The sequence below is a fragment of the Neodiprion lecontei genome, chromosome 6, assembly GCF_021901455.1.
Source record: "Neodiprion lecontei isolate iyNeoLeco1 chromosome 6, iyNeoLeco1.1, whole genome shotgun sequence".
NCBI lineage: Eukaryota > Metazoa > Arthropoda > Insecta > Hymenoptera > Diprionidae > Neodiprion > Neodiprion lecontei.
The window spans coordinates 9299950-9323888 of record NC_060265.1 but is presented as its reverse complement, the minus strand read 5'-3'; the positions used below and the strand labels follow the sequence as shown (position 1 = coordinate 9323888).

Sequence of the window (23939 nt, the reverse complement as noted above, 5' to 3'; positions counted from 1 at the left end):
CGTGTCTGTGTCTTTCGAAATTTTCTATTTCGTTTATAATTGACGGAATATTTTAGAAAATTAATGTTCGATTTTTCAGTCTTACAATTAATATTATGTAAATATATTATAAGAATCGAATGCTGTTGCAAAATAAGAGAAGATGAAACATGTGAGTTCTGTCGATGAAGGAATAAAAAAAAAAAAAAAAAAACCAACGGATCAGGATAATTTCTCCGTGAGAGAATTATCGAGACGCCGACGAGGGACTTTTCCGAGTCGTTGGTGAATTGAGCCGTGCAGCTGCCGGGGCCTTTGGAACGTGGCCACCGCCAGAACGGAGGATGATTGAATTATGGAGCGGTCGCGAGGTGCGCCATTCGTCGGTAGCTTTTGTCCAGATTTTCGAACCTAATTTCCCGCGGTTTCGCGCGCCACCTTCGTTCACGATGGATTAACTTCTGCCAGCGCGGCAGACTCCGCTGATAGAGAGAGAGAGAGAGAGAGAGAGAGAGAGAGAGAGAGAGAGAGAGAGGGAGAGAGAGAGAGAGATGCTCTCTATCCCATAATTCGCATTCTCGGATAGACGGAGGAGGATGAGGAGGAGGACTGAAATCCCACCCGAGGCAGGTTCTCAACACAAATTCCTTTCAAAGATAATTAATTAAATGACCAATTAGGGAGATTATAATATGCCCTTTGCAAATCGCGCGGTATTCGTGTGCGTATATACGTAAAACACCGTCGGCGTATTCTTTGTCTCTTCTTCACTCACAAGGCCACCCGACTCTTATTCTTCCCTCAAGTATTATTATAATCAGTTTTTACTTTTGCAGCTATATCTGTATAAGCTCTAAAGGCAGTTATATTCCGCAATTTCTTCATTTAGGGACGTAACGTTTAATTAGGAATTATAACTGTACTTGTGTATGTATGGGACATTTCACGCCAACTCAGCGAAACGATGATCGTGACATATTTTCATTTTATCAAGGATATTTCCCGTGTCAGTGAGACTTCTGACAACGTTTTAAATAAAAGAAATTTCACTTGTTTTTAAACACCCGTCTTTGCTATAGGTATGAATTTTTCCATCTCCAAAAAACCCAAATTCGTTTCTACGAATCAAGAGAAGAAACGTTCAGTTTTCTGGAATAAAATATTTTCACGCAATATTAAAAGTGGAAGAATCTTTTTTTTTTCTATTTTTTTCAATTCGTTTTTCTATTTTCATACCTGTTCCAAATCTATTACATTACATAACGCATCTACGACTCTTTAAATTTGTTTACCAATCCTAAAACGTACTCACGATTTATTTTCTAAAATTTCTTTTTTCAATAGATTTCGAGGAGTATGAGAATAGGAAAAAATCGATTGAAAAAATAAAATGAATACGATTTCAAAAGTCGAACTCAACGTCCTTCCACTCCGATCGTGAATCTAGCGTGAAAATTTTTCTTTCAGATGTCGTGCTAATATAGGAAAAATTCTTGATGATGTGAAAAAATTTCACGGTCAACCGTTTACCGAGTTGGCGTGGAATGCCCTATATACGAGTACGTACGGTATTTCTCTACTTTCATCGCGTTTATACTTACGATTAACCGAATCTCAGGTTCGCATATTATATACACGCACACGATGCGAATGGCTGTGTTTGTACAGATTGTTTGCGAATTTAGGACAAAGAGATACGAAGCTTTCCTCGCGTAGGTACTTTCAGAGAATAATAGGTTACACGAACCAGTTGCCTCTAACTCTGAAATGAATCTCTTTAGTTAAATATATGTAGGTGTAGGTATAACCTTTTAATATACATGCATGAATGTTATTGAGTGCTTCTGTGTAATTGTAATTAATGCATAATTGTTGGACCTTCAATTATTGAAATAATTGAAACGGAATGTGCGGTTTTGATGATACGTTCAAATTTTATTAGGGCAACAATTATCTGTCGAATTTCACGACAATTCAGGGTTTCGTCGGGCTCATTTGCGTTACAATTTTACGTCAGAACCTGAGCATTGTTAACAAGAACAGCGTTAAGAATGATTGTAAAATAAGATAAAACGGAAAATGTCATTTGTAACGTAATTATATGTATATTTGAGGGGATATTTTTATCAGTTCATGGTATATTTTATTCATAAAGTGTGATTTTTATTGTATCGTCTTAATTAATATGCCGCCCAAACGATACCTATACATGATATCATGTCGCACTGAGAAAAATTTCATTTGTTATAGTAACTAAAATTGTTGGAATTACGAAAAACGAGGTACGCGTGACCATTTTGCGCTATCGTCGATCCTTTTTTGATAATTGCAACGCAAAATCAGTTTCTTCGGTTTACTGTAAATTTTTAGTTAAACAAGGCTTTGACATCATTTTATTGTTGCATGAGCATTACATTTTCGCAGCAGTTGCAAGAAAATATAGCAACAGCGATCGTAATGAGAAAGAATAGCAACGGATATCAGACTTTTCGGTAACAGCTAAAAAACTAATATTCATTTTGTACCTAGAACTATATTTTTCGATTGTGGTAAAAAATGAAAATAGTCAAGGACTGAGCTGTAACTGGAACTAAAAATTTCTCTCAGTGCGTGATGTGCGTTTTATACAACAGAAAAGCGAGCACATAATATTAATTTCGTTCTTAATCAACACGCGAAACGGTAAGATTTATTATAATTGAAAATCCGCCACCCTTGAGACAATCTGTGCTCATTCAGTAGTTGTACCATGCATGTATAATATGTTATTTCACGCATACGTTTACATTACCTATACATATAAACTTATATATTATGGGTGCCTACCGTATATGGATGTAAAATTTTAATCCGCTCAAGAATGAGAGCTGCTGTTGTAATTATTATTTTAGAAACCGGCAAGCTTTTGTGCGGATTAATTTCGAGAGAGTAAATTAGTTCCGAACTTGGTTGGTACGGTTATATTGCATCACGTTCCGCAGCTAATAGTTTATTACGTGAAATCAGCGATGGGTAGGTGTGCAGAGAGGTTGGTTCGCCTACGCCAACTAACGTTCAACTATTTATCGCAACGCATACATACAAATGCCGATATAATTCTACGTTATTATATCCGTTATTGAATACATTATAGCTGTATTGTTGTAATTCAGCGGTGCATCTTGATTTAGATATTGATTTCTATGTTCAATTGTTGACGTTGCTTTTGTGAAACTATGGTATCCTGCTCTTTTTGTTTTTACAATTTCAGCTTGATCTCATTTATTCATAATTAATAAAATTTAGAACAACGATGACGAAGAATTATCCGTGAACAAATTAGGTGTATACAGCGTGTTGTGACATACATTTATTGTACATACTATATGTGTATAATACATGTTCACTTGATTTCAAATTTCAGACACTAGCGTCTCATTATAGTGGATGTGATGTGATGCGGTTATCGAAAAAAGCCTGAGAAATAAAAAAAAAAAAAAACATACATCGTTATACTTGTAAAGAACAATTGAAAAAATTGACGAACAATTAATAAATTGGTAGGTCAAGTTGTTAGTAGACAATGTGAAACTGTGCCAATTTTTACTACAATTGCGATAATTTTAAATATTTAAGACGATAATATTCTAGAAACGGGATGCGAGAGTTGGTCCGTGGTAGAAAGAAAAAAAAAAACAAACATTGTCGAAAGAAATTTTTTTCACTTACGTAAAAGACGTGAACAAGTACTACATGTTTGAAGAAATAATTGACGCCAAGCGAAAAAGTTTGCAATTAGGTTACATTATTGTGCGGTAAATCGGAACTCCGTTACATTGGAATAATATCTATCATGAGATTCGGGCCTGATCGGCGATCGCGAGTCACGATTTTTTTATTTCTTTGTTACAAATAATTGTCACTCGTTATTACACGCTTTTGACTCGGAACAAATCGATTACTCCGAAACAGAGACGTGCCCGATTATCTCTTTAAATTATTGTAACGTCCATTTTACAATTCTTTGGCACAGCTGTGACAGAGTGGAATGAAAATTAAGTTGAATCGATCTGGTCAAAACGTTTGAAAAAATTAATGTCTCCTTACTTTGAGGAGGACAAGACTCATTTCTGATTTTGTGAAAATAGATTTGGTTTTATCGATTGGTTGGAATTATAATTATCAATAAGGAAGGAGCGAGAATTTTATCCAAAGATAGTTTTAACGAAACCGAAATTCGTGATATCCGATTAATCCAATATTGTAGGTTTTCACCATTGGTTGTACCTAATTTTTAATTTTTTTTTTTGTTAGGTATATCTGTGGGTAGGATGGTTCAAAAAAAATTTTTTTTGTATCGCTCTTATCCCCGCAAATTTTAGTGTCTGATCGATAAAAGATCCTCCCAAAATATCATTTGTCTAGTTCAAGTCTAACAGGTCGCTCTTTTAATTTTAATTTTCCGTTCATTTAACATGCGAAAAATTTCACTTTTCATGAAAAGTTAAAATACTCGTTAACTATTCAATATTTTTCAAATTAATACGTAGATCATTGAAGCTGATTCTTCACGCTTTCCAAATTTCTATAGCAAAGCATAGAGCGAAGCATCCTTGGAACACACATTACAGAACATTTGAGGCGTTGAGAGGGAAGAAAATACTTCTTTTTTTTTTTAACCAACCCACCAGTGTCAGGATGTCGCGTTATAAAATTGAGGAGCGTCGAACCTCTCGACTCGCTAATTAATAATCAAGCAAACAAGAAATATCCGTAAGTGGACAATAATCGAAAATATAATACGAGGTACACGCTTGGTAAGGGAAAAACGTGCAAGTCCTTGCGATCGAATCGCGTTTCAGACTCGGACTGCACCGTATATGTATACCTATTCCTGTTACATCGATAACTAGTTAGTCGTGGATTGGATTTTGCGAAAGTCCTTTGCTGATCCAAACTCAATTTTCAGGATCTCATTCGGAAAACATAACTTACTTCCGATATTTACGAGTTCCATTAGGAAGCTGTCAGCCAGTGATCCTGTTGCGTTGTGCCGTGGCGCTCGATACGCTCGGCGTCGAAGGAAAACGTCTCCGTCCTCCACCCCCCCCCCCCTGCCCCCGCCCCCCCTCTTCACCCGCCCCCTTTCACCCCTCATCCTCACATCGAGGCGTTGCATCCTCGTCGACGGATTTATCAGCGAGCATCGACTTCGCGGGGTGTAGTTGGCTACAGTTCCTCCTCCGCTTTCCGATGCCTGCAGTTGGTAAGCCTGAAAGGCACCCTAACCTAGACGTCCTCGTCGATTATTATTCGAAAACTGTAAGATTTGGAAACCACGTGCTGGTCTTAGAGAAGTCGGTCGAACGCGTTATTCATATCATACGTTTTATTGGAAGCATCGAATTCATGGAGGAAATTGCAGTGCTCGATTTCAAGTGGAATTTGTGCCACACCTGCAATATGGGTCGTGTTCATTCGTAAATGCGTTTTTTTTTTTGTTTTTTTTTAAATCAACGTCGTAAACCTGAGCAACAATTCATCGACACGAAAGATCTGAAGATCGTAGCGTATTGTCGAAAAGTTTTAATACTCGTTGAGGAAAAACTTTGTTGATCGTGATTTCTTGATTCTGCGAAATCATTCAGTGATTACTTGAAGTGAAAAAAATTTTATACGATGCTCAAGGTCAAATATCTCATTACTTCTACAAATTTGCAGTAAACGATCAGGCACTTTTAATCGATGAGAGCTTTAATGATTTGATCGAACGGTTTCGTACAACGATTACGTATCTGCAGTATCGTTCCGTTGGCACCATTTGTTGGAAAAAATTAGTCAAAATTGGTGAAACACTCTTGGATGCTTTGGAGATGGAATAGAGTTTTTATATTTTCTTCAATTCCATAATATAACTAAATTATTTCTTATGTAACTAATCAATGAATGACATATTCGAACATGTTTTGAGAAACATTATCTCATCGTAGGTGTTTTTGGAAAATTTCAAGACTGTTTCGACGCTTGGAGAAAATTTATTCTTCGTTCGAATGACGAACGAGTTAGAAATATCAAATCTGCGATCATCGGGACGATAGACGTGAAACACGCGCCGCGTTGTGTTGTACAGATCTAATATCACGAGCTAGGTTATTCCCAGAATATAAATGCAGTAGGCGCTTATGCAGTTGCGTGGCGAATGGGTAAACTATAAATGCGCCCGTACCAACGTCACGGGCATATCAATTTTTCCGCATTGTCGACCGGAGTCCTAGAGCTGAAATTGTTTTCGGATCGTCGCCGGTTTTCCTTATTCAATTTTCTCGGCGGGGGTTTTCTTCCGGCGCTTTTCTCTAGACCTCGAACCCTCCTCTCCGCCCCGACGGAACCCGAAAACCCATGGAAAACTCACTTGAAACTGTCAGGGGGCTAACCTGCCGATGATTTACGACGGAACCTGTGACAGCGAGAAAGATTCGCGACATGCACACCAGTCACAGCTTCGCTACGTATTATATACGCGATTTTCTCTCTATCTCTCCTCTCTCTCTCTCTCTCTCTCTCTCTCTCTCTCGACAAACGATTATTATCGGATTCGATGAGGATACGGGATTATAAAGCGTTACTTCATTCAATTTTCACGACTCCTTTTTATTCATTCAAATTCTACCCTCGTGTAGAGAATTCAAATTTAAAACATGTTTTGATCAATGTTCCAATATGGCGTCGCAGCTGTGTCGTCAGCTGATTCGTTTTACAGGTTAGTTATGAAGATACGCGTACAAATAACCGAGGTACAGAAAATGGCAAAGATGGAAATACGGAGGTACAATTTTTTTTCCGACATTCCCTGGTTTTGCGTTATACTTGTTTTTATCTTGATATAATATTATTTACGATCTTTCATCTTTTCGCCGCGCGTTCGAAGGTCGATTTCACCGTAACCTTAACCTAAACCTTTTCCCATCCCTCCGATCCCTCCACCCACTAACACAAACGCAACAACTTGGTATTGTATAAATAAACATTTGAAAGCGGCGCACGCGTTGAACGTTAATTTCACCGACACCTGGAGCCTCCCTAGCCTCGTGGGTCCGTTCGCCGTGGAAGAACTCCACATTCTCAATGCACCGCATTCATCTCGCGTCCTCCAACCCATCGCAATATTTTCCAATCAACTTTATTCGAGACATAGAACATCGCATGCAGGCTACAGTTACGCCCGTATTTTATACATGTTGCCAAATTCAATGCGTATTACGTAAGCGTATGCGGAGTACGTGCAACAACAACGATATCAACAACAACAGCAACAACAACAAGAAAAACAACGCGGGGGGGAGTAACGATGTAGCGAAAGATGAATGTAGAGCAATGAAAAAAAAAAAAGAAAAAAAAATGACACGAACGAAACAGTAAAGAAAACAAAAAATATTGGAAATATGAAATGAAACTCGAACGAACGAAGAAAGGAAATAGGGGGAAATAAACGCGTGCACACATTATTTGTTTGGTTTTATTTTTTTTATTTAGTTTTTGTTACCCTGTACGCTGTACATATACGTGTATGTTGTACGTACATATGGATATGTTGGTACACACTGTGAAATAAAACGGGGCGAGGGTTGCCTGACTCTATACGAAAAGCCGATTTGCTGGAAAGATTTAAAACGAAATCGATGTTTATTTGTTTTCGCGGTTCTCAGGCCTACCCCTCCGTGAAATGGATCTCGCGCCCTCTGCCGGGCTTCTTCTTCTTCTTCTTCTTCTTGTTCTTCTTCTTCTTCTTCTTTCTCGCGGCTCGCCCGATGCCGCTTACCTTTTCTTATATTATATACCAGGCGACGCAAGGGCGTGGAAATACCTCTATCATTCCTTCAGGAGGAAACCAATCTATAATGCGACTCGAATACACGATGAAAATTTAAGGGGAGAAAAAACAAAGAAATGAAAAAGAAATTTGAAATGGAAACAATTACACTCAACAAAGCAGAGAGCATGCTACTCGAACGTATTGTTGTTTACTTATCTGATTGATGCAAAATTGATATGTTGATTACGAAAATTCAACGCGCAAGTTTGAAAAAATGAACGAGGTACGAAGTTGAATAGCTTGATTCAGTTTTACAATCTCGTTTCGAATTTCTGAATAACTCGTATCACATGTTGTTGCTTGTAAACGGATGGCTCATTTTTCTTGCGACGAAAACGGTGTTGACAAATCGGAGAATAGGAGGATCCTGGTATCAAATTTTCAAATAGGCAAAAATCGATTTCCACAGAATTTCAAAACATATAACGATGTACCGTGAAATGTGAAAATTGAATAATCACTTGCGAACTCTTCGGTTGCTATCATACGTTTTTGCAATTTTTTGTTTCTCATCCAAGTTCGAATTTTTAATTCTCCCGTCTGTTCCGCATCAACGTCGGAAAGGTAAAGAACACGCATCAGCGTGTAATGGAAAACACGTACCTACGTATCCGAACGATCATAAATACCCGCGTAAGAAACGCTACAGTGCTGCAGCAAGAGACGGGGAGGAAAGAGGAGCTAAAGTTCCGACCATACAGCCAATGCATAGAGAATTACGGAGTATCTCGCGTACTCAATATCCAATAGAGGGTAAAAATCTCTTTTATATTAATGCGCTCCATAAATATTAGAAAGTAAAATATAAGAGCTGGAATGTGTGACCCGGGAACTCCGCGGTGATGGAAGCTGCGAATCGGGGGTTATATAGGGGACTGAAAATGAAATCCGAAAGAGTCGCGTATCTCCGGTTATGTTATACGATTCGAATCGAACAATTTTTATGTCGGACATCGAGGGTACGGATCGTAATGCGTATCGTGATGTATTCAAGAAAATGGAGTCGGTTCAACGTTACGAAGAAATTGCGGTTTAAACTGTGTATTGTGATTTAGAAAATAACAGTCGGAATATTCCGCTCGTATAACAACGAAAATTGCGACAATCTACTATTATTCTAGGCTATAAATAAAGAGAAAAAAGAATTAATGCTCACGTGAAATTAATATTTTTGAATCTTATAACAAGTATGAAACTTTTGGTATTCCAGACAAGAGTAGCTATTTAAAAACACAATTTATACAAATACCAGTCTGCGGGTAATATAATTTTATCGTTGATTTTGATACATTTTAATTTGTAACGCTGGCATAATTTTATTAATCGATTCGTTTTCACGTAATTATTACAAATATTTATATTTACATAACTTTCATGCACGGTCATTATATCTCTATACGTATCCGTGTCACTTGACGTTGTGTGCGATACGAATAATATAAAATTAATAACGCTTGATCCCACAGGGTGAAAAGTTAATTTCCTTTCGTGTGTAATACACACCCTCACCTCTCTCTCTCTCTCTCTATATATATATATCTTTCTATATACATATACACGTCATATCTATATGCGTATTAATACACGCGGGAAGCGCATCTTTGGTAATGAGATTGGACTCTGCTAGAGGGATGTTACAAGGGCGGTTATAAAGCTCTCCGAACAGCCAAAGTATCGTTCAGCCAACGCACGTGTCTCGTAGCGGTAATGTCAATGAATATTTTTCTTCCCACCGTTTCCACGATATTGCGTACAACTGTTGCGAATGATTCCTTTTCTTCTTCATTCACCTATGGCGAACGGAAATTTGTCACTTTTTCTTCAATTTCTTTTTCATTCAAGGGACCAATACTCGTTCTCGTTTGATTGACCGTATATTATTCTCGGAGCGAGTGCTTCGTCCGAGGAAAATAAATCGTTTACTCTCCTCTCAAGGCGATATTTGCATGATCGTGTATATGCTCTGCAAGCTTTTACACGCAACTCGGTGGATGTATTATACATCGCAATGTACACGTATACATACACATACATATACATTCTTTGCATGTATTGTATATACAACGGATTATGTGCCAATCTATATGCATTATGTAAAATTTCCCATTCTATGTGGGTGCATTATATTTATATACATATTATATTTATACTCGCCGTCATAATATCGGGTATACGATACGAAAAACCAAGGACGTTGAGTTATTACGTTCAGATGGTAGATATCAGAGAGTCGCAGGGGTTTTATTAAATTTGAGACAATTGGAAACATGACAGCTCCTTAATAAGCTTCGGGGGATGTGACACCCGCCCCTTTCCCACCTCGCCTATCATCCGCCTCCCCTCTACCGACTTCCCCTGCCCCCCCTCCCCCGAACCCCCTGCGCAAACATCCCGAAAGCCAATTATTTCCACTCCGGGACGAGCGAAGCATTTCCAAAAGACATATTACCTCGTCGCCAACCCCCCGACTCCCGGCATAGAAATATGCCGAATAATTACTGGCATCGCGTAATTCAAACTCATTTATGCATTATCAAGGAGATTGGTTACCCGAAAATCGATCATTTTCATTCATTTTATCATGAGATTCTCGCACATTGAATATTTATCACATTATTTTATTACGCAAGCTGCGAAGATTTCCTTAGGAGTAAAAAAATATGAGATACTCGATATGGGAACGAACGCTTGGATTCAGATGCCTCCTTTCAAATCTCCTAGAAATTTTTTAAAATCTAACAGATTCGTTCGATTTCACTCTACGATGCCTCATTTTATGAATTCAGATTTAATATTGCTGTCCGATGATCATACCGAATATCAGTGCGGTGTTGTTAGAATTACGTATTCAAACACGACGAGAAGACAATGTTTCAGTGAACTTCTAGGAGTAGAGGAAAATAATACCTAATATCTTACAGATTTTTAACAATTTTGAAGTGACTTGAAACGAGGTACAAGTATCCAAGTTCTAGTTATTTGATTTTGTATTTTGATTGAAATCTTTATAGATGATTGCTAGTACAGTAATGTGATAAATATTCAACGAACGACTATGTCACAATAAAATTAATAAAATATACCAATTCTTGTTGAAACGAATGTCTTCGAATAAATTTCTGCAGTGAATATGTACGCGTTATTAGAAGAAATAAAATTAATCAATTTATATTTACGCCGATTTTTAAACGACCAGTCAAGAGAATTGAATTAATTTTCTCATTTATTCGAACGGAATTTAGTTGACAGATAAATCGAGATATTTTATACGAATTGAAAGAAGCCACTGAAAAATCAACCGAAGTTTACAAACTTTACTCGAACGGTTGTTCGATTAACGCGGATTAACCGAATCTGAAGGGACATACGGGCCGTCTCTCAGATTCTTATCGCCTGAAAATCGATGCAGAGAATCACTGTATAGGCGGGTATGCGGTGCAATGCAATGCAAGAAATGTAAGCACACGTGTTGAACGGTGAAGCACACAGCAGTATTTCGCGAATTACACGACAACGAATCAAATAAGAAACGTCGTCTCCTCTGTATACGCAGTTTGTAACCTCGGTAAGTGGTAGACACATATAATAGTGTAACAGTAGCCAGCCGGCTCTCCTGTTCACCTACTTCAATAATTCTAACGAGATTAATATCAATTAAATCATCGCGAATGTTGATATTGCATTCTCCAATCTCGTGTAATAATTGATACTGCGTAATTACGCCCAGTTATACACATGCGGGATTCACGCGGATAGCAAACTCTAATAGTCACCGCGTGCATTTGCCATCTCTCCATTTCCATCATCGACATACGTCGTCTACACCCGTGTACGTATGCAGGGTAGATATCGTATGCATAACGCACACTCGTCACGCCCAAATTGACTGCCGTATTATGACTGAGATTTTTAATTGATTGAAATGCGTGTAGTTGGTTAATTACGATGACTGGGTTTCGCTGTTAATTTTTATTTTTTCAACCACCCGGATACTAACCCGATGAATTCTGAAGCCTCGAGATTTTCGATTACTCGATAAAGTATAACATAACGAAGAGAATAACCTGTTTCATGTAATAGAGCGGCGCATGATTGTGCTCATGCATAGAAGTACGACACGGTAGGTATGTAAGGCATAGTCGCATATACATGTGTGTGTACGTATGTATGTATGGCACGAGAGGCAGGAACGTCGATATTTATTGCCAAACATCGGGTGAATGTAAAATTCAGTTTTCAATCTAAATGCACTCGTATTGGCCAAGGGGTTCTCTCTTCTGGCGTGCACGCGCCTTGAATAAAATGTTTATTGTGCATTAAAATGAGCCACCCTATTGGCTCCTCGATCTTAAGGTCCGATCCTACTGGCTGATTTTACGCTCTAGGCGAAAGTAAGATTGGATAACTTTGCGTGTGCGCGGTTGAGTTTTATACAAGATACATTATTATGTATTTAATACGATTCGTTTTAGATAAAGGGGCCTCTTTCCTTCCTTCCTTCCTCCCTCCCTCTTGCTTCTCCGCCCTCGTCCCCTGATCCTCCTCTTCTCTTTCTTCTTGATTTATGCTCCTGGGATCGGATGGCGGAGATCAGTTTTCATCCAAAGGAATTTCGCACTCTTCAAATATCTTTCCTTACTAGTCCAAACGTTTCATTTATTTATTTTTTATTATTCTTAGGTATAGATTTTTCATCTTTCTTTTTGTCAATAAATAAATACCACGCTAACTAAATGTTTGAAAAAATGTGGTACCTGATTCGAAGCCGTGCATATTATTCTTTCCTTTGCCACTTTATTTCTGATAGAAAATGAATGCGGAAAATTTTTGGCAAAAATTATTACAGCCGTGTTGAGTGAAGATTGAATCTGAATAATCTCACTTCAGGATCAAAAGTGACGAGTCATAAGAATATGAAAAAATCGAAAGAATGAAACAAAAGTCTCCGGCCAACAGCAGCCGAATATAATTACACACTTTTCGTCGTTCGTTTTTAGAATCTTCGTTGTGGAGCTGGCCCCGATATTCGCGTCCGCGTCGCGTCGCCTCGCGTCTTGCGGTTTGAATTTAATTAAATATTCTTAGTGGTTGAGCGCAGTCGACTTATCGAACGTAAGGCAATTTAGGCCGTTTCCTCTTTTTGCATTTGTTCCTTCTCATTCAAGTTTTTTTTTTTTTTTTTTTTTCTATTTGGTGTAACGAATTAAACGCTTTCGAGGCTCTCTTCTCACCGTCCAGACCCCCGAAGAATTCCCGCGGATCACGAACGCGCCTCAATGCAGCTTCGTTCCGTGAAATAAGAAAAAAAAAAGGTAAAACTGTCTTATCGTCGGTCGGTAAGAACATCGGCTGACATTATCGACTCAGCAATACCGACCGAGCGAAACCCGTTCGTTTCCCGTCGAACCTAGATCATTACATTCCGGCACCTGCGATCCGTCGGGTTGTTTCAACGTTTCCGCACCTAAAGCCGCGTCGGCCTCATGCAAACCTTATGGACTCGTCGACGCGGTGCCTGTCCATAGTTGAAACGGAGCGTGGGGGGGGGGGGGGGGGGGGGGGGGGGACGGGACTCAATTACATTAACACTAATGTTATTAGCGCGGCGGCTGGAGGAGGATTGTTTTTGCCACGTGTGTCACTCCAGACTGGCCGTGTGCACACTCCTTCGCTCTTGGTCTGTCCGGACTGAATTTTGCAGACGGCATTTGAGTGCATTAGCAGATTTAAACATTTCGTTTTTCCTTCCTTTCCTTTCCTTTCCGTTTCTTTCGGGGGCTCTCTTTTTGGGAGAAGTTTTTTTTTATGTTGCCTTGAATCCTTTTGCCGAGCTTCTCGGTTCACGTTTTTGCAATTTTTATCTGCAGACGGAAAGGATTTTGGAGAGCGTGGCTGGAGGGAGGAAAGGCACCGCCTTTTTTTTTTTTTCTTTTTTCAGATACCCAGGGATTTTAATGGTCCACGTTATTATGCGAGTTTTCGGCACCGCGAACGCACGCGAGCCCGCTAAACTTTTCAACGACAATGGAAAGTCGCTTAACTGGATTTCGCGGTGTAGTACCGTTAGTCATTTCAGTTTTTCAAGCCTCGAAAGTTTTTTAACCAAAGAAAAATAGTCCCCGCTTCGCATCCTGAACGATTTGTGGAACAACGACGTTATGAAATTTAGGAAATAAAGTCAAGCTCGCATTCTGCTGGATCTGCGATTATCATTTCTTCGACGAATTTCGTTGAAATCGAAACAATGCGAATTTCACTTTCGGCAATTTTTTACAAGCAACAATTCCGTGGTGCGGATCCAAATTAATAATTGCAACCTTAATACATTCGGGAAAAAATTCTTTTGGATTTTTTTCTAAACAAAAAGATTCTGTTCGAATATTAATCTATAAAATGATTTGCTGATTTATGTAAGCGAGAAAATTTCATTTGATTCAACTGAAATTAATCTCTAACCAATGAATTTTCCTTTCGAGGAAGAAAATGTTCCAACAGGTTCATATCAAAATAGATATTTTCCTGGGCGTCTAAGGAACAGAATCTTTGGTCAGAATCAATATTTCGTCTAGTTGATTATCGTGAAAAAAAGTGGTACGTGAAACAGCAATTTCGAATTTTCCTCACAACTGTTTGGTTAGAAATTGAAACTGTTGATCGAGGATTAATGAAAGGGTTCGAGTTATGCCGTGATTCCGGTTTCAAACCGGGTACTCGATGCTTTTCCCGTGTAATTAATTTTTGACACGTGATACGAAAAATACGAAAATCCGTTGTTCACACACGCGTGTGCGTGTTTGTTTTTTCTTTTTTTTTTTTTTTTTCTTTTTTTCGTTTAGTTTGTTTTATAATCACAATATCTTCCCAATCTCATCGACGCCACTCGTCGATTGACGGGTTTCACGGTAACTCGTAATTATAACGTCACGATCAATGTCCGTTTTGACGTGTATAACGGGGACGGCGAATCTCGACGCCGCAGCATATGCGGCGACAAATTTTCACCCGTGATACGAAACGCTTTCGGATTATATTACTATTAATCTGCGGCCGCAGTTGCAGCTGGAGTAATTTTCAAATTCGCCTCAATTGCGGTTGACAGATTTTTTTTTTTTATTAAAGATAGAAAAATTTTGATGTTACTTTTGCTTATCTATTCGATCGGCAAATAGGTTTTATTCGAAATTTTTTATCATGACATCTGAAAAGTTTGTACACTTTTTCGATCTTGATTAAGCAGCAAAATTTCGCCGCTACCTTTTTTTACTTTGAACGATTTTTTGTGAGAATTACAAAGACCGGCTGATTTCTAGTTGTAAAATGCATAAAAAATCATTGCAATTTTTTTCTCATTCGCTACGCGAATTGAGTTGCCTATTCGATAAGAATCTATATAACGTAATTGCAATTTACGCTCTGATCCGTGCAAAATTCTTTTCCACTCTCTGTGCAGTGCTTCAGTACCTTGGTATCCTTCTAAGGATGCCTGGGAGGTACAGTCAGGTTAAAAATGTGTCGAAATAAAAACGTAACAACACAAACGTTTTAAAAGTCTTACCAAAGTTTACCGATTAGAATCAGACTAAAAAAGTCTGCCTGATCGAGAGCAAAATTTAAAAGTAGTTAATTTCAGTTGTAAGTACCAATTTTTATGATAAATGTGAGAAAAATTACATTGTTCTACTTTTCTTAGCTGCAAAAATGCCAAGACTCGTTTGATTTTGAAGAAAAATAGCTTATTTTATTTGTAAATGATTGCCTCTCAGAAATCGTTCAACGTTGATTTTTTAAAACCTTTACAATTTTCATACGATCAACTAACGATTGGGTCAGAAATACGTTATTGATTCTCGAAATCCAACTCGAGCGGTTTGTGAATAATTCATTTCAGAATAAGATGAGTAATATTGCATATCGGTCACAAAAACAGGACAATGAATACGAATTTTTCGGTGAAAAAATATCAGAACAATGTAAAGTATTTACAGTTAAAAGTTGAAATTTTCGAATTTTTCCCTCTACGCCACAAGAACTTTTTAGTTAAAGGCAACTCAATTGGCCTCAGCTATACTTTTGCACTCGATTGTACATTCCAAACATTCTCAAGTATCACTTGATAGATACACCGTTGCGTTTACAGTCCCGGCTAAAAAGGGTCTGTTAAAATGTTGCACCCTTTCAGGCGGATATATACACATATATATGTAGATGATATATATATGAGAATAAAGCTTCCCCTGTACAAACTCGGTGTCTAAAAACTCTTTCGTTTTGCCTCCATCAGCTCTGAACCAGTTTCGAGAAGCTGCCGTATTTTCGCTGTTTTTTCCAACGTGTAGGACGTATAGAATCATGGATAAAATTTGCACTTATGTATTAACCGAGTTAAAAGCGTCCTTTCGAAAAAAGATTCTGTTCAGAAAATTTTCTCGACAGTGTCATCGGTCTTTTCGTAAAAATCGAACATTAAATTACGCTCATCAGAAAATAACGATCAAGCTGCTACAAGAAAAGTCTTGTTTGAATTCATCAAAGTGTACCACTCTCCGTATCAGTCACTTTATTTTGTCACATCTAAGAATGAATAATAGAGTAAAATTATTGAGATAGACAGACGATTATCGCATATACGACATTTTTCATCGTTCAGTTATTTTTTGCCATACATGAAACTCGTTGACGAACATTTGGGTAAGATGTTTCAACAGAGAACAGTTCCCACGATCTTCGCTGTATCTCGTGTAAGAAAAATGTTTACATATCTACGCACGCTTGACGCACGTAGACATTTTTATTTCACCCGAAGTTGATTTTATGGTCCCATGAACGCGCGTACGCGCACATGTCGCCAATTTTATACAACTTTTTTGCGATTGTCAGTGCCGGATGTCCTTCATTACGGTCATAAACTCTGCGCATCATATTTTCTTTGATGTTGGTAGCGCGAGCAGCGCCGCGTCTCGCAGATGAGCCAGATGCTCCCGCGATTTTCAGACGTCGATGTGCTTGTTCTACACGTGTACGTGTTACGTTATGCATACGCTTAACCGTTTCCTCTTGTAACCAAACTCTGCTTCGACACAATTAACTCTGTTACTGTTTCGTCGCGAAAAGTATAACTCTGCGATCTCTCAAGCCGCGAATTACGAATGTAGGGTTTTGTCTCTTGATTAAAGTAATCAATCTACGACGTATCTGCTTGTATAAATACATAATTAACGAAATTTTCGTGCGTCTGGACCTTGTAAACTAGTTTGCTCGTTATATTTAGATTTTTAAAGATATTCTTTATTTCAAGCAACGCGAGTCAAATGAATCTTTGCTTCTTTAATAAATAGCGTTCAAGCTGGTCGAAACTGACAAATTAACGCATCGGTGGATATGCGGTTGTGCATCTGAATTTTTATGTCGAATGAGATGCTTGATTTCGGAAATTCAACCGATCCATGCATTTCCGAGTTCAGGCTCGAGACTTTGAATTCTTCAATGCTGCAGTATTCACCGTTTTAAATTAATCGAGATTAATTCTGTCAATCTGTCGCAACATAGATCAAACACAGTAACAATTGCTTCCCAAAAACATGAAAAACCATATCTCTACCATCGGTCTATAATATATGTTCTACGACAGAAATTTTTTCACATTTAATGGCGAATCGTTGTTCTATCTCTCCAGCTTCTTGTCGGGAAATCTAAAAAGAGAGAATACAAGATAAGACGACGTTTCCAAAAAATCAAATCTTGTACGTACTCCCAATTATTACAGAACCCTGTTTCCGTTTATAATAATTGTTTAAAGAAAGAGACAGAGAAAAGGGGTTTGAAAGTCGGAAGCTTACGATTAGTTTGACCGCAGCTGATACGTATTATTAGGCGCGTGATACGTGTGTGCCCGTATCATCGGGGTTCGGGATGGTGGTCGTACTTAAGACTCGGTTAATTATTTTCTTAAAATTGCATTCCGATCCGATAGGAACCTTCTGCAGGCAATATGAGAAGGCAGCGGGCTAGCATGGCAATCTCCTTCCATCCAATATCCGAGTTTTTTGACAGCAATTTCGGTCACGTCCGATAATATATCTGGATCATTAATATAAAGCCTCCCCACCGCCCCTTCTCTCCTCTTCGGCTCTCTCGACGCGGCGGGGGCCGAGGAGGAGGACGGGTGACGGGGAAATTGCTTTTCAATCCCCGGCTGCCCCTAGCCACCTTCTCCCTACCGAAAACCCCTCTTACCACCGCCCACGCTCCCTACGATCGAGACCGGACCAGATATCATCCTCATTCTACACATATCGTTATTCCCGAATCGAACCTTCCGATACACGCGTCGTTGCCGTCCGCTTTTATAGGCACTACCGGGGATCGCGTTTCTCGCGATTATAACCGGGATGACTTTTCGGCATATTTAATGCAATTTTTAGGAGAGTTTGTAAAAATTTGACGTATTGCTGTTAGAAACGTTTGTTGTTGGTGTGTTTTTTTTCTTAAACATTTTGCCGAAATCTTATCTTTCATGGCTTTTATTATATCGAGAAGATTCAATTTCTATGGAAAATAAATTTGACAGGGTTCGAGAAGAAACTCTTTTTCCTCGCAATATTTTATCCTTTGGGATTGTTGAAATTCTTTGCAAGCATTGTCGAGGTTAGTTGGTGATTTTTAAATGATATCAATTCACGAATTCCGATTTGTCTCTTGCGACAATGAACCCCGAAGAATATACTCAACTGCGAGGTGATCCATAGTCAGTATACACTGAGAGAAATTTTTATTTCCGGTTACCGCTCAGTCCTTGACTATTTTCATTTTTTACCACAATCGAAAAATGTAGTTCTAGGTAGAAAATGAAAATTAGTTTTCTAGCCGTTACCGGAAAGTCTGGTATCCGTTACCATTCTTTCTCATTACGATCACTGTTGCTATATTTTCTTGTAACTGTTGAGAAAATTTAACGCTTGTGCAAGAATAAATTGACGTTAAAGCCTTGTTTAACTGAAAAAGTAGAGTAAACCCTCAGAAACTGATTTTGCGTTGCAATTACCAAAAAAGGATCGACGATAGCGCAAAATGGTTACGCGTACCTCGTTTTTCGTCATTCCAACAATATTCAAGCAGTTTTTTCAACGATACCTGTTTTACTGAATTTTTCTAGTTACTATAGCAAATGAAATTTTTCCCACTGTATATAAGATACAAGCGTGTAAAAAGAGAGCAAGCAGTATAATCAACGGCACGATAGCTCGTCCTGTTTAGGGAAAGCGCATCTCGGGTCATAATTGTTCCAGTCGAACTTGCGTGAAATGAGAGAACCGACTGTAGACGAGGGGCGGCGTCGCGTCGTGTGACTTACACGGCATAACATGTGCATACCTACACATGCCCGTGTATGTTCTTCACACAGATGCCTAAAGGCAGTGGGTATAGCGTATGGCGGTACACCCTCTATAAAGAAGAGCTTCTCCCTTTCTACCTCCCTCCATCCCCCTCTCGATCAGATAAAAAATGTATTATGGCCACCATGATGGAGGACGAATACCTCCGACAGAAACCCGGTAGTAGGTACGGCGGTAACATTTCTTCCTGTTTTTATAACGCCGTGCCTGATTCCATCATTTTCATACGAAACACGGATTGCCCCCGTCTCTTCTCTTTTACCGCGAAGCTCACACTTTACCTTATTCGAAATTTGATGCAGGGCTGCGATCTAAGGAAATAAGTTCGTTGCAACCGTCGCAGGTTGCGTTAGCAGCGAAAAATGTTAAACGGCATAATATTCGAACGTTTCATTCCAAGAATTTACTCAGGTTCATAAACCGTTTCACCAGTTTTGTGTCTACGGTAGATGGCGGATCGACTCGTGCAAAGCTACCTGTTGGTGCGAATTTTAGCTCGGTAAAACGGACACGAGGCTGAAGATAGCAGCCAGAATTACCAGCTGAACTTTCTAATGTTCGTTCGAATAAGGTATTGAATTTTTACAATGCATAAAAATCAATTTTTAGCCACATTTTGTAGAAAATTTTCTCGCGGTAAAACAATAGTTCGTTGTAAGTATCAAAATCAATGAAAAAATTGTTTCAAAATCGCAAAAAAAATCGTATCGAATAAAATAGACTTATAAATACAAAATCTCAATTTTACTTTAGTGAATTTAACAAGTAATACTTTACTCATGGTATTATCAAAATATTGAATAACCTCTGGTAGATTCATTCGTTGAATCTATTCGGTGAATAAAGATTAGTAAAATTTACGAAATCACGAGAGCTGCTAATTGATTACCTCTATCAAATGATATGTTACATCGTGCATCTATAATTTGTTTCTATTGAAGTGGCAAAACACTCTTTGTAACGTGTTAAAAATCCTTTCTCGAAACAGACGTGTGTCAATTCACAATCGCATATCTCTTTGTCATTGTTCGATGTGGCATTAAATTCATGTAGCATAAAATACAATCAAACGATAATGTTTTTAGTTACAACAATCAGATAATCATTTTTCAATACTTACAAAATGATGTAAATGATTTCAGATCCGATTTTGCAATCGCCACAGAATCTATGGGTTTCTGGTGACCTAACTTTCATCAAACATTAGTGAAACATTTTTATTTCTGCGCACTATGAATATAAAATTAACTAAACATTTTAGTTGTGGAAAAATTATAATGTTCGATCGGATGTATGTTGACCCTGAATTTTCATTGCCAGGACCAAATTTTGGTCACTACGACGAATTTTTATTCCGAGTGTATTCCGTCGAAAGCATGGTAGTAGAAGAAAAGACGGGATTTTTATCAAGTGTCTTTGGATTTCAAAGCAGTGTAACGTGGCCTCCTTAAACTCCAAAACCCGAATGCCAGTAGTTCAGGATTTTTAAATTCCTACTACCAAGTTCCAGCTTCGGTTCCTAACTAAAAATTTGATCATCGGCTGTCTAATCGCAGACTTGCCAACCGACACCTGAGGCGCTTACATCTCCAAGAGGGAAATATCGAAGGTTTATTTAAATCGAGGGTGGGAGCGGTGCATGGAAGCCGTATGGGTATTTTTGCGAGCGAAATGGTGGAATCTCGTCGACGGTAAGGTAAAACGGTAAGGCTTCCTCGGTTTTCCCTGTCACACGGGCAGGCTTACGTACACGTGTACTCAAGAGGCGAATGAATCGACTCGTCAAGAAGAGCGTGGATATAACTGACCGGGACAGAGCGGGTGTATGTACAGAGTCTCGAAATCGGATTACCAGCTTTCCTCTCGCCCTGCAGCAGGGCGGGTATTGTGTATCGAAAATACCTGAATACCTCCGAACCCCTCGGCATGTCAAGACCGTCGGTCTGATCGTGGGCGAAGCTAGTTGCTCACGGAGATGCTCGTGGATCTGAAGAGGTGAGAGACCGTAGAAAATACTTGGCTGTAGCCGGGACGAGGAAGGACAAGGGAGGACAAGGTAGGGGCAGGACACCGGCCTTGCGTCCTTGCTGCTAGATGGCTGACAGAAGCCATGCGCATCAGAATCCACCTACTTAAGCACGGATAAAATTACCCCCGGTAACGCTTCTGTCTTTCTTACACCCCGCTCGCTTCAATGCTGCCGCCACGCCGCGCACGCCAGACCGAACTTCGTCCATCTCTGCTCCGGGCTTCGGGGTAAATAACTTACCAGTCTACTGGAAAGTATCCGCCAGGGGTTCTCGGCGCGTCTTTGCCTTATTCCAACTCTCTTCGATTCTGATTATGACGTTTTACTGGCAAATCCGACAAATTTAGCTCCAGAAGTATCGACGTTTTTTGGAAAAAACATTGTACCTCGAAGAGGTGCACGGAAATGTTGAATGAAAATAGATTTATAGCATGTGGTTTGATCGCGAGGAAGAAAAAACTGACTTGGGTGTATTTTAAGTTTAGTTTCCGATCGTCAATTTGGTACGTCAGAAAAGAGTGGAGGTTGAGAAAACGTTGGATCGAAGAGGTTAGGTACCAGTGACGTCACAAGTGCCGTCGCGAATCAAAGGTGTTGTTGAAATCGCGCGGGATATTTGAACAGTAATAAATTGCTTTCATCGCGGTCGAAGAAACGTAGTGTATACGTTATCTTTTCACTGTTGAGAAACATTTTCAAATGCAAAAAAGAATCTTTTACGCCCTGCAACGACGAACGTATGAAAATATTTTAACGATGATTCAAATTTGGAGTTGCGACGTGACTTGTACGTCGAGTTGGTTGAATATTGAAGGTGTTTGGACCGACCGAATCATCTGCAATGCAATTGCGAAACGAGTTGGGTTTTTTGCAAATACAAACAAGCCGCATTACGAGCTGAGAAAACGAGGCTACCGCGATGAACGTCACGAGGGAGATAGCAAAAATACCGCAGACACGCAGCGCTCGAACAAAGCCACCAGATATGATTCCGCCTAATCACCAACTTCCTATGCGGGTATTTGGTCGGCTGGAATATGTTTAAGTCCGCTGTCCTTCGTTATATATCGCGCAGCTGGCTTATTTTACATTCCGGGTGACCGGGTTGTTTTGTTTTATTTTTTGTTAATGACGCATGAAATATTTAAGCCCTCTTTTCCGTCTCCGTTATCGCGGAGCTACCTGTGCACTGCTATATTAATGCATGCGCGTGTGCGTGTGTGTGTTCATGAATCGCTCATTCCGTAATACCCTTTCTTTAATTCTGTTACAGGCGCGCCTGTCACGTCAGCAGAACAGAACCGGTGAGTGAATATCTCAACGGCATGCAAAGCAATTGTAAACGTATCCCTTATTTGATCGGGATTGTTTGACTTGCCGAGCTTTTCAAAATCTCTCTTTTACCCTTTCTTAGAAAATGTGTAAACCTCGAAACAAGTAACCGCTCATGTATTCAAGTAAGTCAAACATCAAAAGAGCTGAAGTATGGAAGACTGACCGATTATCAGGGTTTGCTACGGCATTGTTGACCGAGTCTTTTACCACTTTCTTTTTCTACATCGAGGGCTTCTCGACTATCCTTAGTTCTCTGTATGAAAAATACATTCGAAAGGCGCCGGTATCGCTCGAAAAATTATTTATTAGGAAGACAACAACGATGCCGTAACAAGTATCGCAGTACTCGTCGACGATCGGAGAGTCGTGAGATCTCTTGAATTTCTCATATCGCATGTTTTTGCGTAAAGGTAGAAAATGATCTTGATTCTCGGATGTACGGGGAAGTGTTTAAGAGTCAAGAAACTTGACTTTGGTATCGTTGGGAGGAAAAAAAGATAAGCATGTTTTTAGCGACATCCCGTGGGCACGAGGTTATCGGAAGAAAAAGGCGGAAATAAAGGAAACAAAAAAAAAAAAAAAAAAGAAACAAGATTGAAACGCGGGGCGGTATCGCACCTGCGCATAAATTGTAACTTACCTGTGGAAGATCGTACATTATACACACCGTATAATGAAAATGCGAATAACAACGATAGCGGCGGATTCAGGGGCGTGCCGTGCCATACTGGCCGCGTACGTATGCAGTAAAGGGGAAAGCAAGACCCCGTTAACTTGGATCTCTGATTACATAGCAACTGTAGCGCATAACCGCCGCGCGTCTGTCTTTCTCAAAGACCAATTTCCGGGAGTCGATATGCATATTTACGTGCACCCACATACATATATTACACATTATACAGAGGTCATGGGTATGTAGGATGTAGTCAACCTGGTGTACGACAGCACTGCGAGTTTCTCGTTATACGGGACCGAGGAAAATTTCCATATCTCGGTAATTGTAATTCACCGCATTCGTTATTTACAGACACGTTGCACACACGCTGCGCTACGTGTGTAACTATCAAAATGTCACCGCACACAGGCACGTGCCGAGGAGTCGTACACCGATCGAGAGTCGACACTCTTTACCTCCGTCATTCCGACGGCTAGATACGCTGTGCTTGCGGGTATTTATATTTATAGACTTGTTCTAATTAAAACGGAGCAAAGGTGAAAGAGGTCCTCGGGTTTTGATCGGGGTGAAGAGGTTTGGCGGTAACTCGCCGTTCCTCCGCGTGCACCTTGATTATGCACTTATCGACCTTTTTTTCACCGACAACACACTTCGCTTCCCGCAGTTTCGGGCAGA

General features: G+C 39.4%; 1 protein-coding gene across 5 annotated transcripts in view; it reads left to right on the top strand.

The window, feature by feature from the left end:
- The window catches only part of LOC107217552 (LIM domain only protein 3), a 111413-nt gene that overhangs the window by 26640 nt on the left and 60834 nt on the right, over positions 1-23939 (top strand). For 3 of the 5 annotated variants that reach the window (XM_046742457.1, XM_046742456.1, XM_046742458.1), the window contains one exon: positions 22527-22557. The exons of the other annotated variants lie outside the window; for them this stretch is intronic. In XM_046742457.1, the coding sequence (XP_046598413.1) occupies positions 22527-22557 (31 nt within the window). The remainder of the gene's footprint in view (positions 1-22526; positions 22558-23939) is intronic. 5 annotated transcript variants of the gene reach the window in all.